At 36.3% G+C, this 17,800-nt stretch overlaps 1 protein-coding gene across 1 annotated transcript; it reads left to right on the top strand.

The window, feature by feature from the left end:
* Positions 1-30: 30 nt before the first annotated feature.
* Positions 31-3,720, top strand: LOC104237832 (ras-related protein RABA1f). Its single transcript, XM_009792060.2, has 2 exons — positions 31-349; positions 2,871-3,720. Exons 1-2 carry the CDS (start codon positions 129-131, stop codon positions 3,301-3,303), a joined length of 654 nt encoding a protein of 217 aa, XP_009790362.1. The 5' UTR covers positions 31-128; the 3' UTR covers positions 3,304-3,720.
* The last annotated feature ends 14,080 nt before the right edge of the window (positions 3,721-17,800 follow it).

Below are 17,800 nucleotides of genomic sequence, written 5' to 3'. Positions count from 1 at the left end.
AGTGCTACTAATACTTTGAATAGATCTCCCGCTCCTCTTTTCTTAAACCGGTGTCCCCTTCAGCTCTCTCTCTCTCTCTCTGTATCTTTCCTTCAAATTTATCCTACTCTGTCCCCACAATCCTTAAAATGGGGGCATACAGAGCGGACGACGACTACGATTACTTGTTCAAGGTGGTTCTAATCGGTGATTCCGGTGTTGGTAAATCGAACCTTTTGTCCAGATTCAGTCGTAATGAGTTCAGCCTGGAGTCAAAGTCCACCATCGGCGTTGAGTTCGCAACTCGCAGCATTCGCGTCGAAGATAAGGTCGTTAAGGCTCAGATTTGGGACACCGCCGGCCAGGAAAGGTATCTGCTTTTTCTTTTTCCTACTCATTTCAAAAAGTTTCTCGTTTGATTGACATTTTCAGTAGTGTGTGTGGAGGAACTTTTGAGATCTGGTATGTTGATGATATACTACTATGCATTTCAAAGTTACGACCTTATTATTGTCATTTTTTTTGTGCGAAGTTAGATCCGAGATTTGCTTGAAGTGCAAGTGTAAGATCGTAAATGAGCAAATAATTTAATATGTTTAAAGTTATGACGAAGGCAGATCCAGTTTTTAGTTAGTTGATGCAGATTACTACTGCGCCTGCTAGGCCTTTGGAGGTGCGAATTTAGTGTGATTGCTTTTTCAAATCCTTAATTATAGATACAGAGGTTATCAGTGTGGTTGATTTTGGGTAGACTCTTTACTCAGCCTTTGGTAACTACATTCTGTACTGAGGATAAGTTAGGGGTGTGCATTCGAATCGGTTTATCGATAAATCGAATTGATTATTTGTTATCGATTTATCGATATCGGTTTATCGATTTCGATTTCGAAATTTTCCTTATCGAGTTATCGATTTCGATTTTGTCCTCTTCGGTTATCGGTTTATCGATAAACCGATAAGATATACTAAAAAAACAATTTTTTTTTTACCCTTATTCTATAATACCCTTCCTTTACCCTAAGTCCCTAATCATATCCTCAACCACATTTAAGGAATGATCATATTTAAAACTCAAGGGAATGAAGTTCAAATTAATGGAAAACAGAATTAGCTGTGATGATGTATTTTTTTTTATACCGTTGGAGTGTTGGTGGCATACATTTGATCCTTTACTTTAGTTTCGTTGCATGTGCTTGTTGACACAATTTTTATGTTATAAACGGTGTTCGTCTTATTTTAGCTTCTTTTTGTCCATATTAGTTAGGCGTGTTTATAGCGATATACTTTCCGTGGAATCCCGCAAATTTTCTTATTGGTGTAATCGATAGCCGAATCGATAAGCCCCAAAATCGATAAATCGAAATCGAAACCTTATTGAAACTATAACGATAAGCATATGTACAAATCGATAATCGATAAGTAATTATCGATAAGGGTCAAAATTAAATCGATAAATCGAATGCACACCCCTAGGATAAGTAGCTTCTTGTTAGCTGAAACAGAATTTATAGAGGCTTAAACTGATAATGAAGGATTCTGATGAGTGAGACTTGCTTGGTATGAGAGCACCTCCACCAGCAGCTGGTAGATTGGAGGTTTGAGCCATGTGGAGAGTAAGTGATAATACTGTTGATGCTCTTAAGGTGGGGGATAAAAAATGACTTGACTTTGGAAAGGTATTATCACCTTTCTGATACGGTTGCGTGTGCTCTGGTGGTGCGGATGCAAATTGGAATCATCTGAGGTTCCTTGCTCATCTCTGCACTTGATTTTAGCTTCTAGGTCCTTACATACTCTAGGAAATGTAGAGTTTTGAGGTTTTCATGTTGCTTTCTTCAAACTAAAGACTGATTGAGGCGGCAAGGGTTGAAGTGTAATATCTATCCTACTCCAAGGAGGGGCCAGTCTGATTCTTTTGAATCTACAACAACAACAACATACCCAGTGTATTCCCAAAGTGTGGGGTCTGGAGAGGTAGTGTGTACGCAAACCTTAGCCCTACCTTGTGAAGGCAGAGAGGTATTCTTTTGAATCTAAATATAAAAATTTGCTTTCTAAATTTTGATGCATTAGGCTTTCTTAAATTTGATTCACTAGGCTGACAATGAATGATTTTGATATATTAGGAGATTGTCTCCTTATGTCTATTTCTCCTAGTTATTGTTTTACCTTCTCAAGCCTAGAGTGTCTTTTTTTTTCTGTGGCTCTGCTATATGAGCTGTGATGTGTATGTTATGAAGACCTACTCCCTTGTGTTTGTTTTTCTGTCTGGTTTGTATTGAGAATGTGCACTAAACAATATTAATAATTTGTGCCATAGCTAATCTATGAGTAATCCAAGTAATATTCTGAATGCTTTAATTTTTGGTACTCGGTATTTATAAGTTGTATGTGACATGGTACTCGGTATTTTTGGTGCACCCATGATGTTCCTATTTTTACGGAAGATTGGGTGTCATTCGTAGAAAACCATCTCTTATTGTAAGGCTTTCTACTTTTTGGGTATACCTCTTGTATACGGGCTCTTCTGCCCTTTTTTAATAAAAGTTATTACCTTATCAAAAAAAAAGAAGTTGTATGTGACATGGTATGCTGGTGAGATACTGCTCTCCTTATTTCTCATCCATTTGTTTGTTTTGAGTATCTGATGTCTATAGATGTCTACTTTTTAACTTAAGTTGATACGAGATGAAGGTCTATTTTCTTGAAAAATAGGTTTTGTGCTTTAATTGGCTTAGATCCGGACTTCTACTGTCTCCAATAGACCCATATGTTGTGATGTGATCTTCTTTATGTTGTGCAGTTTTAGTATCTTACTTTCCTGTGTGGAAATTTTGCGACTTCATATATTTTATCATTAACATAATCTCAACTGATGCTCTTTCTTGAAGATATCGTGCAATCACGAGTGCCTACTATCGAGGAGCTGTTGGTGCATTGCTGGTTTATGACGTCACTCGTCATGTGACTTTTGAGAATGTGGAAAGGTGGTTGAAGGAGCTCAGAGATCATACTGACTCAAACATTGTCATAATGCTTGTGGGGAATAAGGCAGATCTGCGTCACCTACGGGCTGTTTCCACTGAGGATGCCAAAGCATTTGCTGAGATGGAGAGTACTTTTTTCATGGAAACATCTGCTTTGGAGTCCATGAATGTGGAAAATGCCTTCACAGAAGTGCTCACTCAAATATACCGTGTCGTGAGCAGGAAAGCTCTTGAAGCAGGGGATGACCAGGCAGCATTGCCCAAGGGACAGACTATTAGTGTCGGAAATAAGGATGATGTTTCAGCAGTAAAGAAAGTTGGGTGTTGTTCTACTTAAAACAAGAACCAACCTTATGTTGGATGATGTTCGTTCTTTTTGAGTTCAAATTATCATGTGGCCGTGGTAATTTCTCCTTTTCTGTACAAGGAATTAACCACATGAATTGCTTAGCCGTGAGAGCTCTAGTTTACTGGTGCTCACGTCAGGATTTGAGCTGCAGCCCCCCCCCCCCTCCTTGAGTGATTCCTCAGCATTCTTTATCCTTGTTTCTATATTTGTCTTAGGTTAGTGTATGATTGTAGTATAGCTTCTTATGAATCTCTAGGATAGGGTGTATTTGATTGCAAAGATTGAACTGAGGCATGTTTGAGCAGATTATTTCGCCTGTGTAATCGATTGTTTCACTAGTCATTGTAGACTAAAGGAATATTTAATCAATTTCTCATGTTATCCAACATGCAAATTCCTTGATTCTCTTCTCTTCTCTGTGGCATTAATGAGTCGAGTAGACACCACAAATCAGGAACAGTGACACTTTAGTGCCCTGATAAACTGGTGGTTAATTTTCTGATGTGCGAATCTGCTGCTTCTCTTAAAAGCTGCCCTTCTTTTCTGATGACTTTTTGGTGGAAAAAGTAATTAAATTATTCGATATCATTTATATTTTACTTTACAAAATTATTCTTCCTAAATATAAAATATATTGCAAAACCGCTATAATTGATATACATACACTATGTTGTGAATCTTATAATAATTTCACAGTTACTTGGTAATCATTTTCGTGATAGTATTTCACCTTCCTGTTGGAACTGAATAATTGAATTTCAGAAATCTGTCGAAATTTCGTTTTTGGATCACCTTTGAAGGTAATTACATTTTAAATAACAATTTTTTTTGGGTCTAAATAAAACTGCATTATGACTGAGAACGAATATCTATCTACGTTCACAAATCGAGGAAAGAGAACACAAACATGGCTAAAGGACACATGAACACTACCTGAAAAGAGCAAAGTTCCTACACCTACATCACAAATTCACAATAGGTAAAAATTATATGACAAATTCACAATAAGTAAAAACTACATGAACGTCTCTGGAGGTGCCCCCGAGAAAAAGCACAATGGAACACATTTAGTCTGTCCATTTCAATTTATGTGTTTTAGTTTGACGGGATACGTAATTTAAGAAAAGCAAGTAAGACTTTTAAATTTTGTGGTCTTAAACTAAAGATGTGTGTAATGTACCATCCTTGAATCTTGTGGTTTTAAATATACCATGTAGAACGTTGGAGTTGAAGATTTACTAAATATAAAAAGATGCATTCTTTTCGAAACAGACTAAAAAGGAAAGTAAGAAATATATATTGAAACAGAGGGAGTAACAAATTGGAGACACCTGAACTCTTGACATATTAACAATCCTTATTACTAAGCTAGAACAAGTAAAATTGACATCAATACTGCCTCAATGGCTAGGTGCAGAAATTGTCCAAAATATGTAACTCCTTTGCAATATGATATGTTTTGCATTTTATTCATAGACCAAAGGCTGCCCACATGGATATCCATTTTCGTTAGTAGTATTCTGATGGCTTTGACCTGTCAAACTTAGAATGTCCTGAGAATCATCTTTGTCAGAGTTGCTTAAAGTTTTCTCTACTTCCAGAAGCTACTCCATTCTATTCCAGGAATGCTAAAATAGTACAAACAAGGAGTTGTGCGAACAACTAATTTTTGACCACACCCAAATTCTATACTATTTCAATGTAAATATTTCTTTTACATTTAATCTTAATATTTTAACTTATCTTACTTTTAATAAGTTTCATTTGAGAAAAACCAAATATATATATATAAATACCTATAGAACATACTTTATTCGTAAAGAGAAAATGAAAATTAAAAAAAAATATATACGATTTCTTTTAATTAGAATTTTAATAAGTAAGTTATGTTATTATTATTATTATTATTATTATTTGAATTATATGTATTTAGTTTTCTAATATTTTTCTTGGTGTAAAAAAAAGGTAGTTGGTCAATGTATTGTTTTCATAATTTAATTTATCTATCAAAAAAAAAAAAGGGAAACGAAGACATGAAATAGAACTACGTCAAATTGACAAAGTTTCTTACCAAAACTTTTTCCCAAAAAAAAAAAAAAATCTGATTTTTACTTTGTTAACGCTCCGTTTTTCCCCATTTCTGCTTCTTTATGCTTTGTTTATCCGTGTTATGTAGTATCGGGTTGGTCTGATCGAATCCGGAATGATTTTGGTAAGGTTTGAGACACTTAGTCTCTAAAAGTAGCTTTAGAGTTAGAAAAGTCAACTGAGAGTTGACTTATTGGTAAACGACCTCGGAATATAGATTTTATTGCTCAGATAGCTTCGTTAGGTGATTTGGGACTTAGGAGCGTGTCCGGAATATTTTTGTGATGTCCGGTGTAGAATTAGGCTTGAATTGACGAAAGTTAGTTTTTGGCAATTTCCGGCCGGCAGTGGAAAATAGGCTATAGGAGTCAGAATGGAATTCCGACAATTGAAACAGGTTCGTAATGTCATTTTGGATATGTATGCAAAATTTCAGATCAATCGGGGTTGTTTTGGATAGTATCGGCATCGTTGGTGGAATTTAGGAATTTCAAAGTTCATAGGATTGAATTTGATGTGGTTTTGGTGTTTTGATGTTGTTTTTGGTGTTTCGAAGGCTCGACTAAGTTCGAATGATGGTATGAGACGTGTTGGTATATTTGTTGAGATTTTCGAGGGCTTCGGGTGGATCTCGAAAGGTTAACGGATCAATTTAGACTTGCACGAAAACCCTTCGTGTCTCCGGGCAAAGAGGGGCAGCTGTAAGCACGTGATTTTTGCCCTATATGAGAATTACTCCCAAAAAATTCAAAAATAAAATGATTTTTCTTTGGTGTACAATTTTGTGATATTTTGAAGAATTATTTGTATTTGTCTGTGCGTGTTTATTCGCTAAATTAATAAAAAATACAAAAATATGTCGCATTTTGCATGTAGGATTTAATTCTACAATTGTTAGTAATTAAAATTGTTTTACAAAAATTAAAAATTACAAAAATAGGCATCGTTTGCATTTTTAGCATTTAATGTCCAAATATACAATTTTATGCTTAATTAATACTTAATTGTGCGTTAATTGTTATTGGGAGTTAATTTGCGCCTTTATAACTTAATTTAGTTCTTAATAATAGTTTAAGTATTTTTATAATTTAGTTTTAGAAAAATAAAAGAAGAAAAGAGAGCGAAAATATAAAGAAAGTCGGAATTGGGCCTCTTCTTCAATTTCAAGCTATAGGCCCAAAAAATGGCCCAATCTTCCCTACGACCCAGTCCATTTCGAACTGGGTCGACCCAGTCCATTAACCCAACACCCCTTCTTCATTTTTGTCCAACACAAAACAAAACCAAAAAAAAATAAAAAAATAAAAAGTGAATTATCACTATTAATAGTTTTATTTTTTGTTTTTTTATATATAAAAAAATCCGAAAATATTTTATTTTATTTATTATTTTTATTTTAAAATATATATATATATATATATATATATATAGTAATTTCTTTAAAAAAATAAAAAAATGTAAAAGAATGTAGAAAATTTAAAAAAAAAAGTAAAAAGTTTTAAAAAATTTAAAAGTAAAAGAAGGTTGGAATTAAAAAATAAATATAAAGATATCTGAAAATTTAAAAAATTTAAAGTAATTGAAAGTAGCATTTTTAAAAGAAAAAGAAAAGATAGTGGTTTATTTTTTAAAGAAAAGTTAAATAAAGTGAGATTCTCTTTTAAAAAAATAAAAAGTGGGATTTTAAATAAGATAAAGTAATTAAAGTTGGAATTTTAAAAATAAAAGTAAATAAAGGTGGGATTTCTTTTTCTAAAAAAATAAAAGCAATTTGTAAGTGGGATTTCTTTTAATTAAAAAAATAATAAAATAATAAAAAACAAATCTGAAAATTTCGAAAATTTTGCTATAAATAGAAGAGAAAATTTAGGAAGAAGGGTGGAAAAAAAGAGAGGAAAAACTAGATAGAGAGAAGAAAAAAAGAGGGGGCGGAGTGAGAAGTATACACCCGATATACATTCTGTATACACTGAATATACAGGGGCAGAATTCATTTTGGAGAGTTTTGAAGTTGAAAAAAAATAGTTACTGCTTCATTGCCTCGCTTAAGATCTGAAATAGTCAGAACCTTCCTGCCTTTTACTTCTTCACTATACTTGGAGTCGTTTATAGTCTCCTGGGTTTTCTGCTATTCCTACTGTACTGGTTTGCGATGTTGCTGAATCTGCTGTTGCTGTGTTATTACTGCTGCTGACTTCTCCTTCTTTTGTTCTTGTACTGCTGTTTCCAGGTACACATTTGTACAATCTCGGCTTGAAGCAAAAAATGAAATATTAATCAGGCTTTGTTCCTGTTGAATTCCTCCTGTTTAGATTTGTGGTTGAATATAATTTTTCTTTCTTCGTATAAAGATGTAGTTGAATGATTAATGAATAATGAGGTTGCATATGTATACTTTCTTCATCTAATAATGTTATTTTAAATTACGGAGAATAATTAATCTGTTTTTGATATTATGGTCAATCTCATGTTCTAGTATTATTGAATAACAGAATATAAAATGAAAGCAGTTTTTCTTTGTACAAACTCGATCGCAATTTTCCATTCGCATTAGCCGTAAACTAATAACTAATAAGTTACGTTTTTCAGCATGTAAATAATTAAGAGATTTTCTTTTAGTTTAGAGACGAACTTAATAGAAAATATAGTCATTGTAGGTTTATCCTGTAAAAATAAAAATGAGACGAGCCTCGCCAAATAAAACGTATAGATTGCGGGGCCCTCACAAAATGTATGGTTTAATTAGAATTCGGAAGGACCGTTTAGCGAATTTCACGGTCTTCCCCAAAATAATAACGCGATAGTCTCTTTAGGCGCGTGTTTAATATTTTACTTTCTTAAGCCTGGGTGTGCATTTCATGCGACCCGAATCCAAATCCCAAAACATCAAATAAAACGTGTTCCGGATTGTGGGTGCATTTCATGTAACGCAGTCCAAAGACGTGTTTTAAGCGATGTTCATATTTCTTTTAAAAACAATAATAATAAAGCGGTTAAAAGATAAAATTTGCACATAAGTTCATATTTGTATAAAATCAGACAATCAAGCCGAATATAACAGTTGAGCGACCGTGCTAGAACCACGGAACTCGGGAATGCCTAACACCTTCTCCCGGGTTAACAGAATTCCTTATCCGGATTTCTGGTACGCAGACTGTAATATGGAGTCATTCTTTTCCTCGATTCGGGATTAAAATTGGTGACTTGGGACACCCTAAATCTCCCAAGTGGCGACTCTGAAATAAATAAACCAATCCCGTCTCGATTGTCCTTTAATTGGAAAAACTCCCTTGCACCCTCGCGGGTGCGGAAAAAGGAGGTGTGACAGCTCTGGCGACTCCGCTGGGGAAATGGCCCAGAACCACTGGTTCAGGGTTAGAAATTCGAGCTTAAAATAACTGTTATAGTTGGCTTTATTTATTATCTGATTTTTACATGTTTATGCTTAATATGCTAAATGATGCTTTTACCGCTTTAATATTATCTGAATTGTGTATAAAACTGCTACGAAACTCTTCTTCTTTCTGAGTCTTCTAAATTTATGGTGTACACGTGCGCGTGACCCACCTTTCTGTTAGAAGTCATACCAAATAAGACGAAGTTGGGACAAGTAACTAGGCCGGGCAGACTTTCGTGCTCCCGGTACGTTGCCCCCATTTCGGCTCAAGCTGTCCACTTGGGTAAGCCAGGGCTAGAACAATATGCCTCAGGTTTTTTTTCACTTAGAATAACTCAGCTTCATGCCGGATCCCTAGTAGGAACGTTTGTTTGCATCACGTGCATTTGACTTTGGAGGCTCAACACAGGGGTTGGGTCTGTCTAGGACAGGTGTACCAAAAAATGAAAATGACCATCCTGATGCATCTTACTTGCTGCTATTTGCGCATTTATTTGATTCGGACTTTTGTGTTGACTGACTTTTGAATATCAGGAATAATATTTTGAAATTGAAAAAAAATAGTGGTTAGGGAATTGATTGTTTATTTTTGGAAAAAAAAAACAATGCCCAAATAACTGTCAAAACTCTGCCGAAATTTTGAGAAAATGAAAAAAAAATAATATTTTATTAGTTTATTTTATTAAAAGCAAAGGAAAAATAGAAAAAAAAGAGTCGTTGTTCTGTCTTGTTTTTAAAAAACAAATTAGAAAAAAAAATAGTTTGTCTTGCCATAAAAAAAAATGAAAATGAAAAAAAGTCTTGTTTTAAAATGAGTTTTTATTTATTTATTTGTTTAGATACCAAAATAAAAATAACTAATAAAATAAAAAGAGTCGCGTCGAAAGTGGTTTTATTATTTGTTGCAAATATGTATATATATAAAAATCCAAAAAAGTTGTTCTTTATTTCCAAAAAATGTATATATATCTTTATTTGTTGCAAAAATATTTGTCGTGCCAAAAGTCTAGAAAAGTTTTTTTTAGACTCTCAATTTTCAAAACAAAAAAAAAATCCAAAAAAACATTTTCCGTTATTGACTTCTTTAGAAAGTCTTTTTAATTATTTAAAAAAATAATATATATATATATATATATATATATATATATATATATATATATAATAAAATAAAATAAATTCGAAAATATTTTCCTTCTTCTTTAAAAATTGAAAAGAAAATTCAAAATTCAAAAAATATTTTTTTAGAAAGCGTTTCTTTTATTAAAGGTAAAATTCCAAAAAAAAAAAAATATATTTTCTTTCTTCTTAGAATAAGAAAAAAAATATCTTCCTTTTACTTTTGAAATTCTCAAAGTTCAAATCAAAAGAAAAGGAATTCTTAGAAATCTTTCTTTCAAAAAGAAAATCAATCAAAAATCCAAAAAAAAAAATATAAAAATACTTCCTTTCTTCTTTTAAAGCAGTTCTTTTACAAAAAAAAATCATCATAATTTAAAATCAGTTTATTTACTTTATTCATGACCGGCCCGAACTACGCGGGTTTGATTCTCACCGGATGTGAGATACGTAGGCAACCCTCATCGGGTCCAACCCCCATTTTTGCTAAAATAGCCAAAAACCAATAAATAAATAAAAAACATGTCAAAATTTTAATTTTTTTTCATAAATAAGTCGGGCAGTGTCCAGCCTCCACTTTTTGCTAAAACAAAATAGCCAAAAAAAACAAAAAAATATGTCGAATTTTAAGAGTCATAAAGAAGTCGGGGGACGTTGTTTTATCAAGACATAGCCGAATGTTCCCGAATGGGACGCCAGAAGGCCGACTTTGCATAAACAACCACCTTTTGGGTCATGTTTAGGATTTTGGTCTAGTTGACCCACACAGCCTTAAAAATCTTCGTCCCCGAGGCGCTGAAGGGCCGTGTTTGCAACACCAGGTTTTTATTGTAATTTAAAAAAAAAAAAAATAGTCGGCGGTCAGGTGAATACCGTTTGAATTTTGTCATAATAAGCCGAGCCAGCTTCGGCCGCGTCTTAAACCGTTCTTGCCGAAATAGCCTCAGAGTATCTTTCAGTTGTCGAAAGGCTATTTTCGTAAAAGAACGGACAAGTGTGTAAAGTGTCATAAAATAATCCTCTCCGGCCTCAAAATTTGGACGGGGCCACATTTGCAAAAATAACCGTTTGGTTGCATTTGTCAAACGGAGAAAGGAAGCTGGCCGTTTGTTTTGGAGTTTGTAAAACTTTTGATTATAATATGTGGGTCGTTTGATTTTCTAGTTTGTAGGTCATTTTTAAACCTTTGAAACCCAATATGAAAATTGAAAAAAAAATGATTAGTATTGCTTATCTTTTATTGGTCCGAACTACGCAAGGTCTGATTCATGCGGGGTCATGATACGTAGGCAATCTCCATAAGATTCGACCATCACTGAAAAAGAAAAAAAAAGGAAGAAAGAAAAATAAAAGAAAGCGCAAGTGCATCGCATTTCTGATAGAACAGTTTAACTGCTTAGGTGCATTGCATCTCTAATATATGATTATCTGTCAAATGCCCTGACACTAACATCATGGCTTCCCTTTGCTGTGTTCATATATAGAAAAGTGGTTGGTTGTGGTAACTCCTCCCCGCAAAGCAAATGACACAGAACCTCAGAACAGGATGGGTCGGTACTGATGACCGACAACAATTGGTCGAACAGAACAACGGGTTGGTAGAAGAAGTGAAAATGCTGAGACAACATGTGGCAGACATGTATCAAGCATGGATAACTGGGAAAGCACCACCCCCACCACCGCCAAGCTTTTCAAACTCTGGCATTACCCATCCCCCATACTCTCCATCCCAACCCACTTATGACAGCTTTCCTAGCTACCCGAGTAGCTCCATCACTCGTCCACGCTACTCCCCTTCCCAATGCTACTTCTCTCCACGAGGTTCCCAAAGATGGGCTTCATTTTCCAAATACCCAGCTCCACAGAAGGCCTATCCACCCTCACAAGCCTACCGGAAGCCCCCTGGATCAGGTTTCCGGCCCAATCAAGCATTTAGGAACGAAAGGTTGCTCAAACGAGGAAAGGCTCTCACCCCTATCGGAGTATCTTATGCAAGTCTGTTTGAAAGGCTAAAGCATGCTGGCTTGATTGAGCCGCTCCCCGCATATACTCCAGATCCACATGCAAGAAACTTTGATCCGGCAGCGCAATGCGCGTACCACTCCAATGTCATAGGGCACAACATTGAGAGTTGTCGTAATTTGAAAAGGGAAGTAGAGAAAATGATCCAAGAAGGGCGGATTGTGATCGATAACAGTAACATGGAGCACTCAAACCCTATCGAGAACTTGTTGACGGAGGTTGATGATATGGAAGCTGATAATGGTCTTGGCAATACTAATGCAAAGCTTAGTGGCTAAGATGCCAATTTTGATAAAATGGGAGGACGCTCCGTTCCTTGGTTAGCAAGAGAGAAGCTGTTGGTGGTTTATTTTGTTGTCATTTCTGTTATCCGGATTATTCTTAGGGTTGTAATCCGAATATTGTCTTGTGTCAAACCTTCTTATCTTTCCATTTTTTGTCGTATCAGTTTGTTTAAGTCTCGTTGATGTTGTGTTAAGATTTTATTCTGGTTGTTTTGTTTGTTTTTCTAACCATTTCGCCGGAAGTTTAATACAAAAGCCGGTCTTTTATTATTTCCAGTCATCTTTTTATTTAGTCCTTTTGTCATTTTCGTTCAATGCCGATTCTAGGGACATGACATGCGCACACAGTTTGGGCCTAGTCTATAAAGTTAATCATAAAACCCTGGGAAGGTGATCAAAGCATTTAAAGGAAATAAGAACGGTTTGAGATTATTTGAAGCCCGAGTCATGTGGAACTGGGGCAAGTAAAACATAAAGAAAACCGTTAAATGCAAGATTCGCCAAATTGGCATGAGGGTCGTGCATGAGAGTGAGAGTGTCGCCCAGCAGTGCTTTAGAAATGACAAATGAAAAAGCAAGTGTTTAACATAATTGTCAAGTCCAGCACCATCGGAAGAGACTATAAATCTATGTTCAATTGTGTTGTTTGCACTTGGCATGTTTTAAAGACTGGAATGACGAAGGCATTTTATTCTGCTACCTAAACACTTTATCTTTCGTTACCCCTTTTGAGCCTTATTTTATTTTCTTTCATACCCCTCGTTCGGAATCAATAGCAACGACTAGGAAATACGAAAAAAAAGAAAAAAAATCAAAAAAAAATCAAAAAAAAAGAAAGTCAAATGAAATGAAAGGAATTGGGAACTACGTTTGACCTGATTCCTCAAAGACGATACGTAGGCGCCTCACGGCTCGGTCATAGGGAGCACAGTGTGCATAGTGTGCATGGTGTGCATGGTGTAATAAAAAGAGAAAAAAAATAATTAATTATAAATAAATAATCCCCAAGCAAGAAACTGGGGCAAGAGTTATGCTCGTTGTAAGCAAAATTGGTTCCGAAGGTTGTAATTTTGAACCCCAAATTGATTTGTTTTTGAGCCTTTAATACCCTTTCTTTCTAAGCCTATCCAAAAAACCCACATTACGGTCCAAAGAAAGACCTTCTGATCAGTCTGCAAAAGATGCCAAGTCAGACAAATGAGAATCTTACCAGCGAACATAACATTCTGTTCCACAGCAGAAAGGACTCTAATCTCCAGCAGAGAGAGTCATACCGGCAACACTCCAAATCCCCAGCTAGAAAGTGATATAAATGAGAGAGTCTTATCGGTGAAAATCTTCACGGACACCATAAGGCGATGAAAGCTGAGAGAAAAACCCAAAATGAGAGAGGCTTGATAGTGAAAACCCTTCGGGCACTACAAGTCGAATAAGATTGGGAATCAGATGGGGAATAGTCAAGGGAAGACCTTGAAAGACGATTGATGACGAAGGATAGGCCACATATGCATGTCATGACCATTAGAGTCAGTGTTTTCATTTGATAGGTTTTTATTTATAGTTTCTTTTGTTAAAGAGTCATTTTTTCCTTTGTCTTTTATTCTGTTCCCTTTTATCTTTTCCTTTCATAGCAATTTCCCCAGTAGAGTCTGTTTGGTCAAGACCAGTGGGAAATGACTTCAAAGTAGACCATCAGCTTTCCAAGATAAGATCTGACTAGTACATCCAAGTGATATAGTCAGGAAGGAACAAGCGCGAGGCCAGTGTCAAGAAAGATATCCCCAGCAAAAGGATTGACGAGTGTCAAGAGGGATATCCTTGCCGAAATCAAAGGTTATTAAACCTCAAGACCAGAGCCCGTGGACAAAACAAGAAAAACAATAAGCATGATTTGGGAAATTCATGCGAGACTAAAAGGTCGGGAAAATGCAAGTTTCCGAGCCATGCCACGAAAGAAGAGGGATATCCCCAGCAGAAAAGGATTATCCCCAGCAAATAATATCATCCCCAACAAGTTGTGGAATGCAGAGCAAGGAAGGGAAAAGGGAAAACCATCCCAGTGGGAGTATCACAACCAACCACCGCGTTTTAAACTAACAATTTTTGTTTAAATTGAAACAGGTAAAGGAAGTGGCATTGATGACAGAAATGCGGGCCATAAGGGAGACTGTCAAACTGGGGCAGAAAATTTTCCTTTCATTTGGAAAATTTTCTGGAAGTCAGATACCCATTCAGGGTAAAATGAATATAGCACCAGTCTCAAGGGAAGTGGTCTTTGAACCAGTTTTACCCCCAGCATAACAAGTTTTAATAAAAGAATTTGTTCCCCAGCAGACAGAACAAAGGGATGACATTTGTGCTCAGAAAAGCAAAAACCATTATCATCCTCAGCAGCTTCCAGAAGAATGAAGCATCGATTTGAAGGGATAAAATTCCCCAGCAGCGTTATCCTCAACAACGTTATCCCAAGAAGATAACACTTTTATCCCCAGCAGTGTTAAGAAAGAAAAAAAAAGAAAAAAAATTGAATTTGAAGGAAGGAAAGAAAGGAGACTCCCCAGTGGTATTATCCCCAGCAATCAGGCATCCACCTGGAGAACAAGGATGAGTAGTTGAAGTATTAGTAATCAGGCATCCACCTGGAGAACAAGGAAGAGCAATGAAATATCAGAAATCAGGCGTCCACCTGGAGAACAAGGAAGAGCAATGAAAGAAACAACAATCAGGCATCCACCTGGAGAACAAGGATGAGTAGTTGAAGTATTAGTAATCAGGCATCCACCTGGAGAACAAGGAAGAGCAATGAAATATCAGAAATCAGGCGTCCACCTGGAGAACAAGGAAGAACAATGAAAGAAACAACAATCAGGCGTCCACCTGGAGAACAAGGATGAAGAAAAGAAATAGCAATCATCTGGAGAACAAGGATGAAGAATTGAATTAACAGTCAGGCGTCCACGTGGAGAACAAGGAAGAACAGTTGAAATATCAGAAGTCAGGCGTCCACCTGGAGAACAAGGAAAAGCATCAAAACTGGGGCAGAAGATTTTCTGCCATGGTCGAAAATTTTCTCAGAAGAACAAGGAAATCAATTCAAGTTTTAAGAGATAGCAAGACAACAAGATTTGGAGAAAAACAGTCGGAGGTAAGACAATTCCAAGATGTTGAAAATGGGATCATCCGCCCTCGAATAGGATATTTGGGTTCATCCACCCTCGAATAGGATATTTTGGGATCATCCGCCCTCGAATAGGATATTCTGGGTTCATCCGCCCTCGAATAGGATATTCTGGGTTCATCCGCCCTCGAATAGGATATTCTGGGTTCATCCGCCCTCGAATAGGATATTTTGGGTTCATCCGCCCTCGAATAGGATATATTGGGTTCATCCGCCCTCGAATAGGATATTTGGGTTCATCCGCCCTCGAATAGGATATTTTGGGTTCATCCGCCCTCGAATAGGATATTTTGGGTTCATCCGCCCTCGAATAGGATATTCTGGGTTCATCCGCCCTCGAATAGGATATTTTGGGTTCATCCGCCCTCGAATAGGATATTTTGGGTTCATCCGCCCTCGAATAGGATATTTTGGGTTCATCCGCCCTCGAATAGGATATTTTGGGTTCATCCACCCTCGAATAGGATATTTGGGTTCATCCGCCCTCGAATAGGATATTTGGGTTCATCCGCCCTCGAATAGGATATTTGGGTTCATCCGCCCTCGAATAGGATATTTTGGGTTCATCCGCCCTCGAATAGGATATTTTGGGTTCATCCGCCCTCGAATAGGATATTTGGGTTCATCCTCCCTCGAATAGGATATTTGGGTTCATCCGCCCTCGAATAGGATATTTGGGTTCATCCGCCCTCGAATAGGATATTTGGGTTCATCCGCCCTCGAATAGGATATTTGGGTTCATCCGCCCTCGAATAGGATATTTTGGGTTCATCCGCCCTCGAATAGGATATATGGGTTCATCCGCCCTCGAATAGGATATTTTGGGTTCATCCGCCCTCGAATAGGATATTTTGGGTTCATCCGCCCTCGAATAGGATATTTTGGGTTCATCCGCCCTCGAATAGGATATTTGGGTTCATCCGCCCTCGAATAGGATATTTTGGGTTCATCCGCCCTCGAATAGGATATTTCGGGTTCATCCGCCCTCGAATAGGATTTTATTTTTTAAAGTTGTTGAAATCAGGAGCCCCCCTGAAGAACAGAATGGCGATGTATTGGTTGAAGAGAGGAATGACATTCATTTTTAAAGTTGTTGTTGAAGTTGGGAGCCCGCCCATAGAACAGAGGCATACATTTCAGTCTTTAATTTTCAAGCATTGAACTTGGGAGCCCGCCCAGATAACAGAGGCATACATTTCAAGTCTTTAATTTTCAAGTATTAAAATTGGGAGCCCGCCCAGATAACAGAGGCATACATTTCAAAATCAAGTCAGAGGACAATAAAACAGAGGGTTACAATAGGAATCCCCAGCAGGAAACAATAAAATTCCCCGGCACCGGGAAACAGAAGGTTGCAACAAGAGGTCACAGTACAAACTCAAGTACATGTGTCAAAAGAAGTAAAGCACCGAAAGAAATGCAAGCAGACAAGGAAGCAAGGCAACAAAAACAAATTGTACTCTAGCCTAGCTTCTTGTTTTTTTAAGCACGGTGTAACAAGGAGATCGGTAAGCAGTAGTAATAGCATGCAACAACAGTAACATTGCAGTCCAACGGTAGTCCCAGCTACCAAAATTTCTCGAACTACATTGACCTGATTCCTGTTTAGCCCAGGATATGTAGGAAACCTTTGAAGCAAAGGTTCGGTCAAATCTTTTTCAAAAAAATGCTTCAACGGAGTACTCGGATGGGCAAAAATCGCTCGCTTTATCTTTGCACGAAAACCCTTCGTGTCTCCGGGCAAAGAGGGGCAGCTGTAAGCACGTGATTTTTGCCCTATATGAGAATTACTCCCAAAAAATTCAAAAATAAAATGATTTTTCTTTGGTGTACAATTTTGTGATATTTTGAAGAATTATTTGTATTTGTCTGTGCGTGTTTATTCGCTAAATTAATAAAAAATACAAAAATATGTCGCATTTTGCATGTAGGATTTAATTCTACAATTGTTAGTAATTAAAATTGTTTTACAAAAATTAAAAATTACAAAAATAGGCATCGTTTGCATTTTTAGCATTTAATGTCCAAATATACAATTTTATGCTTAATTAATACTTAATTGTGCGTTAATTGTTATTGGGAGTTAATTTGCGCCTTTATAACTTAATTTAGTTCTTAATAATAGTTTAAGTATTTTTATAATTTAGTTTTAGAAAAATAAAAGAAGAAAAGAGAGCGAAAATATAAAGAAAGTCGGAATTGGGCCTCTTCTTCAATTTCAAGCTATAGGCCCAAAAAATGGCCCAATCTTCCCTACGACCCAGTCCATTTCGAACTGGGTCGACCCAGTCCATTAACCCAACACCCCTTCTTCATTTTTGTCCAACACAAAACAAAACCAAAAAAAAATAAAAAAATAAAAAGTGAATTATCACTATTAATAGTTTTATTTTTTGTTTT

Source organism: Nicotiana sylvestris, chromosome 7, assembly GCF_000393655.2.
Source record: "Nicotiana sylvestris chromosome 7, ASM39365v2, whole genome shotgun sequence".
NCBI classification, from domain to species: Eukaryota; Viridiplantae; Streptophyta; class Magnoliopsida; order Solanales; family Solanaceae; genus Nicotiana; species Nicotiana sylvestris.
The sequence above is the reverse complement of the archived record's forward strand: the minus strand, read 5'-3'. Positions and strand labels throughout refer to the sequence as shown.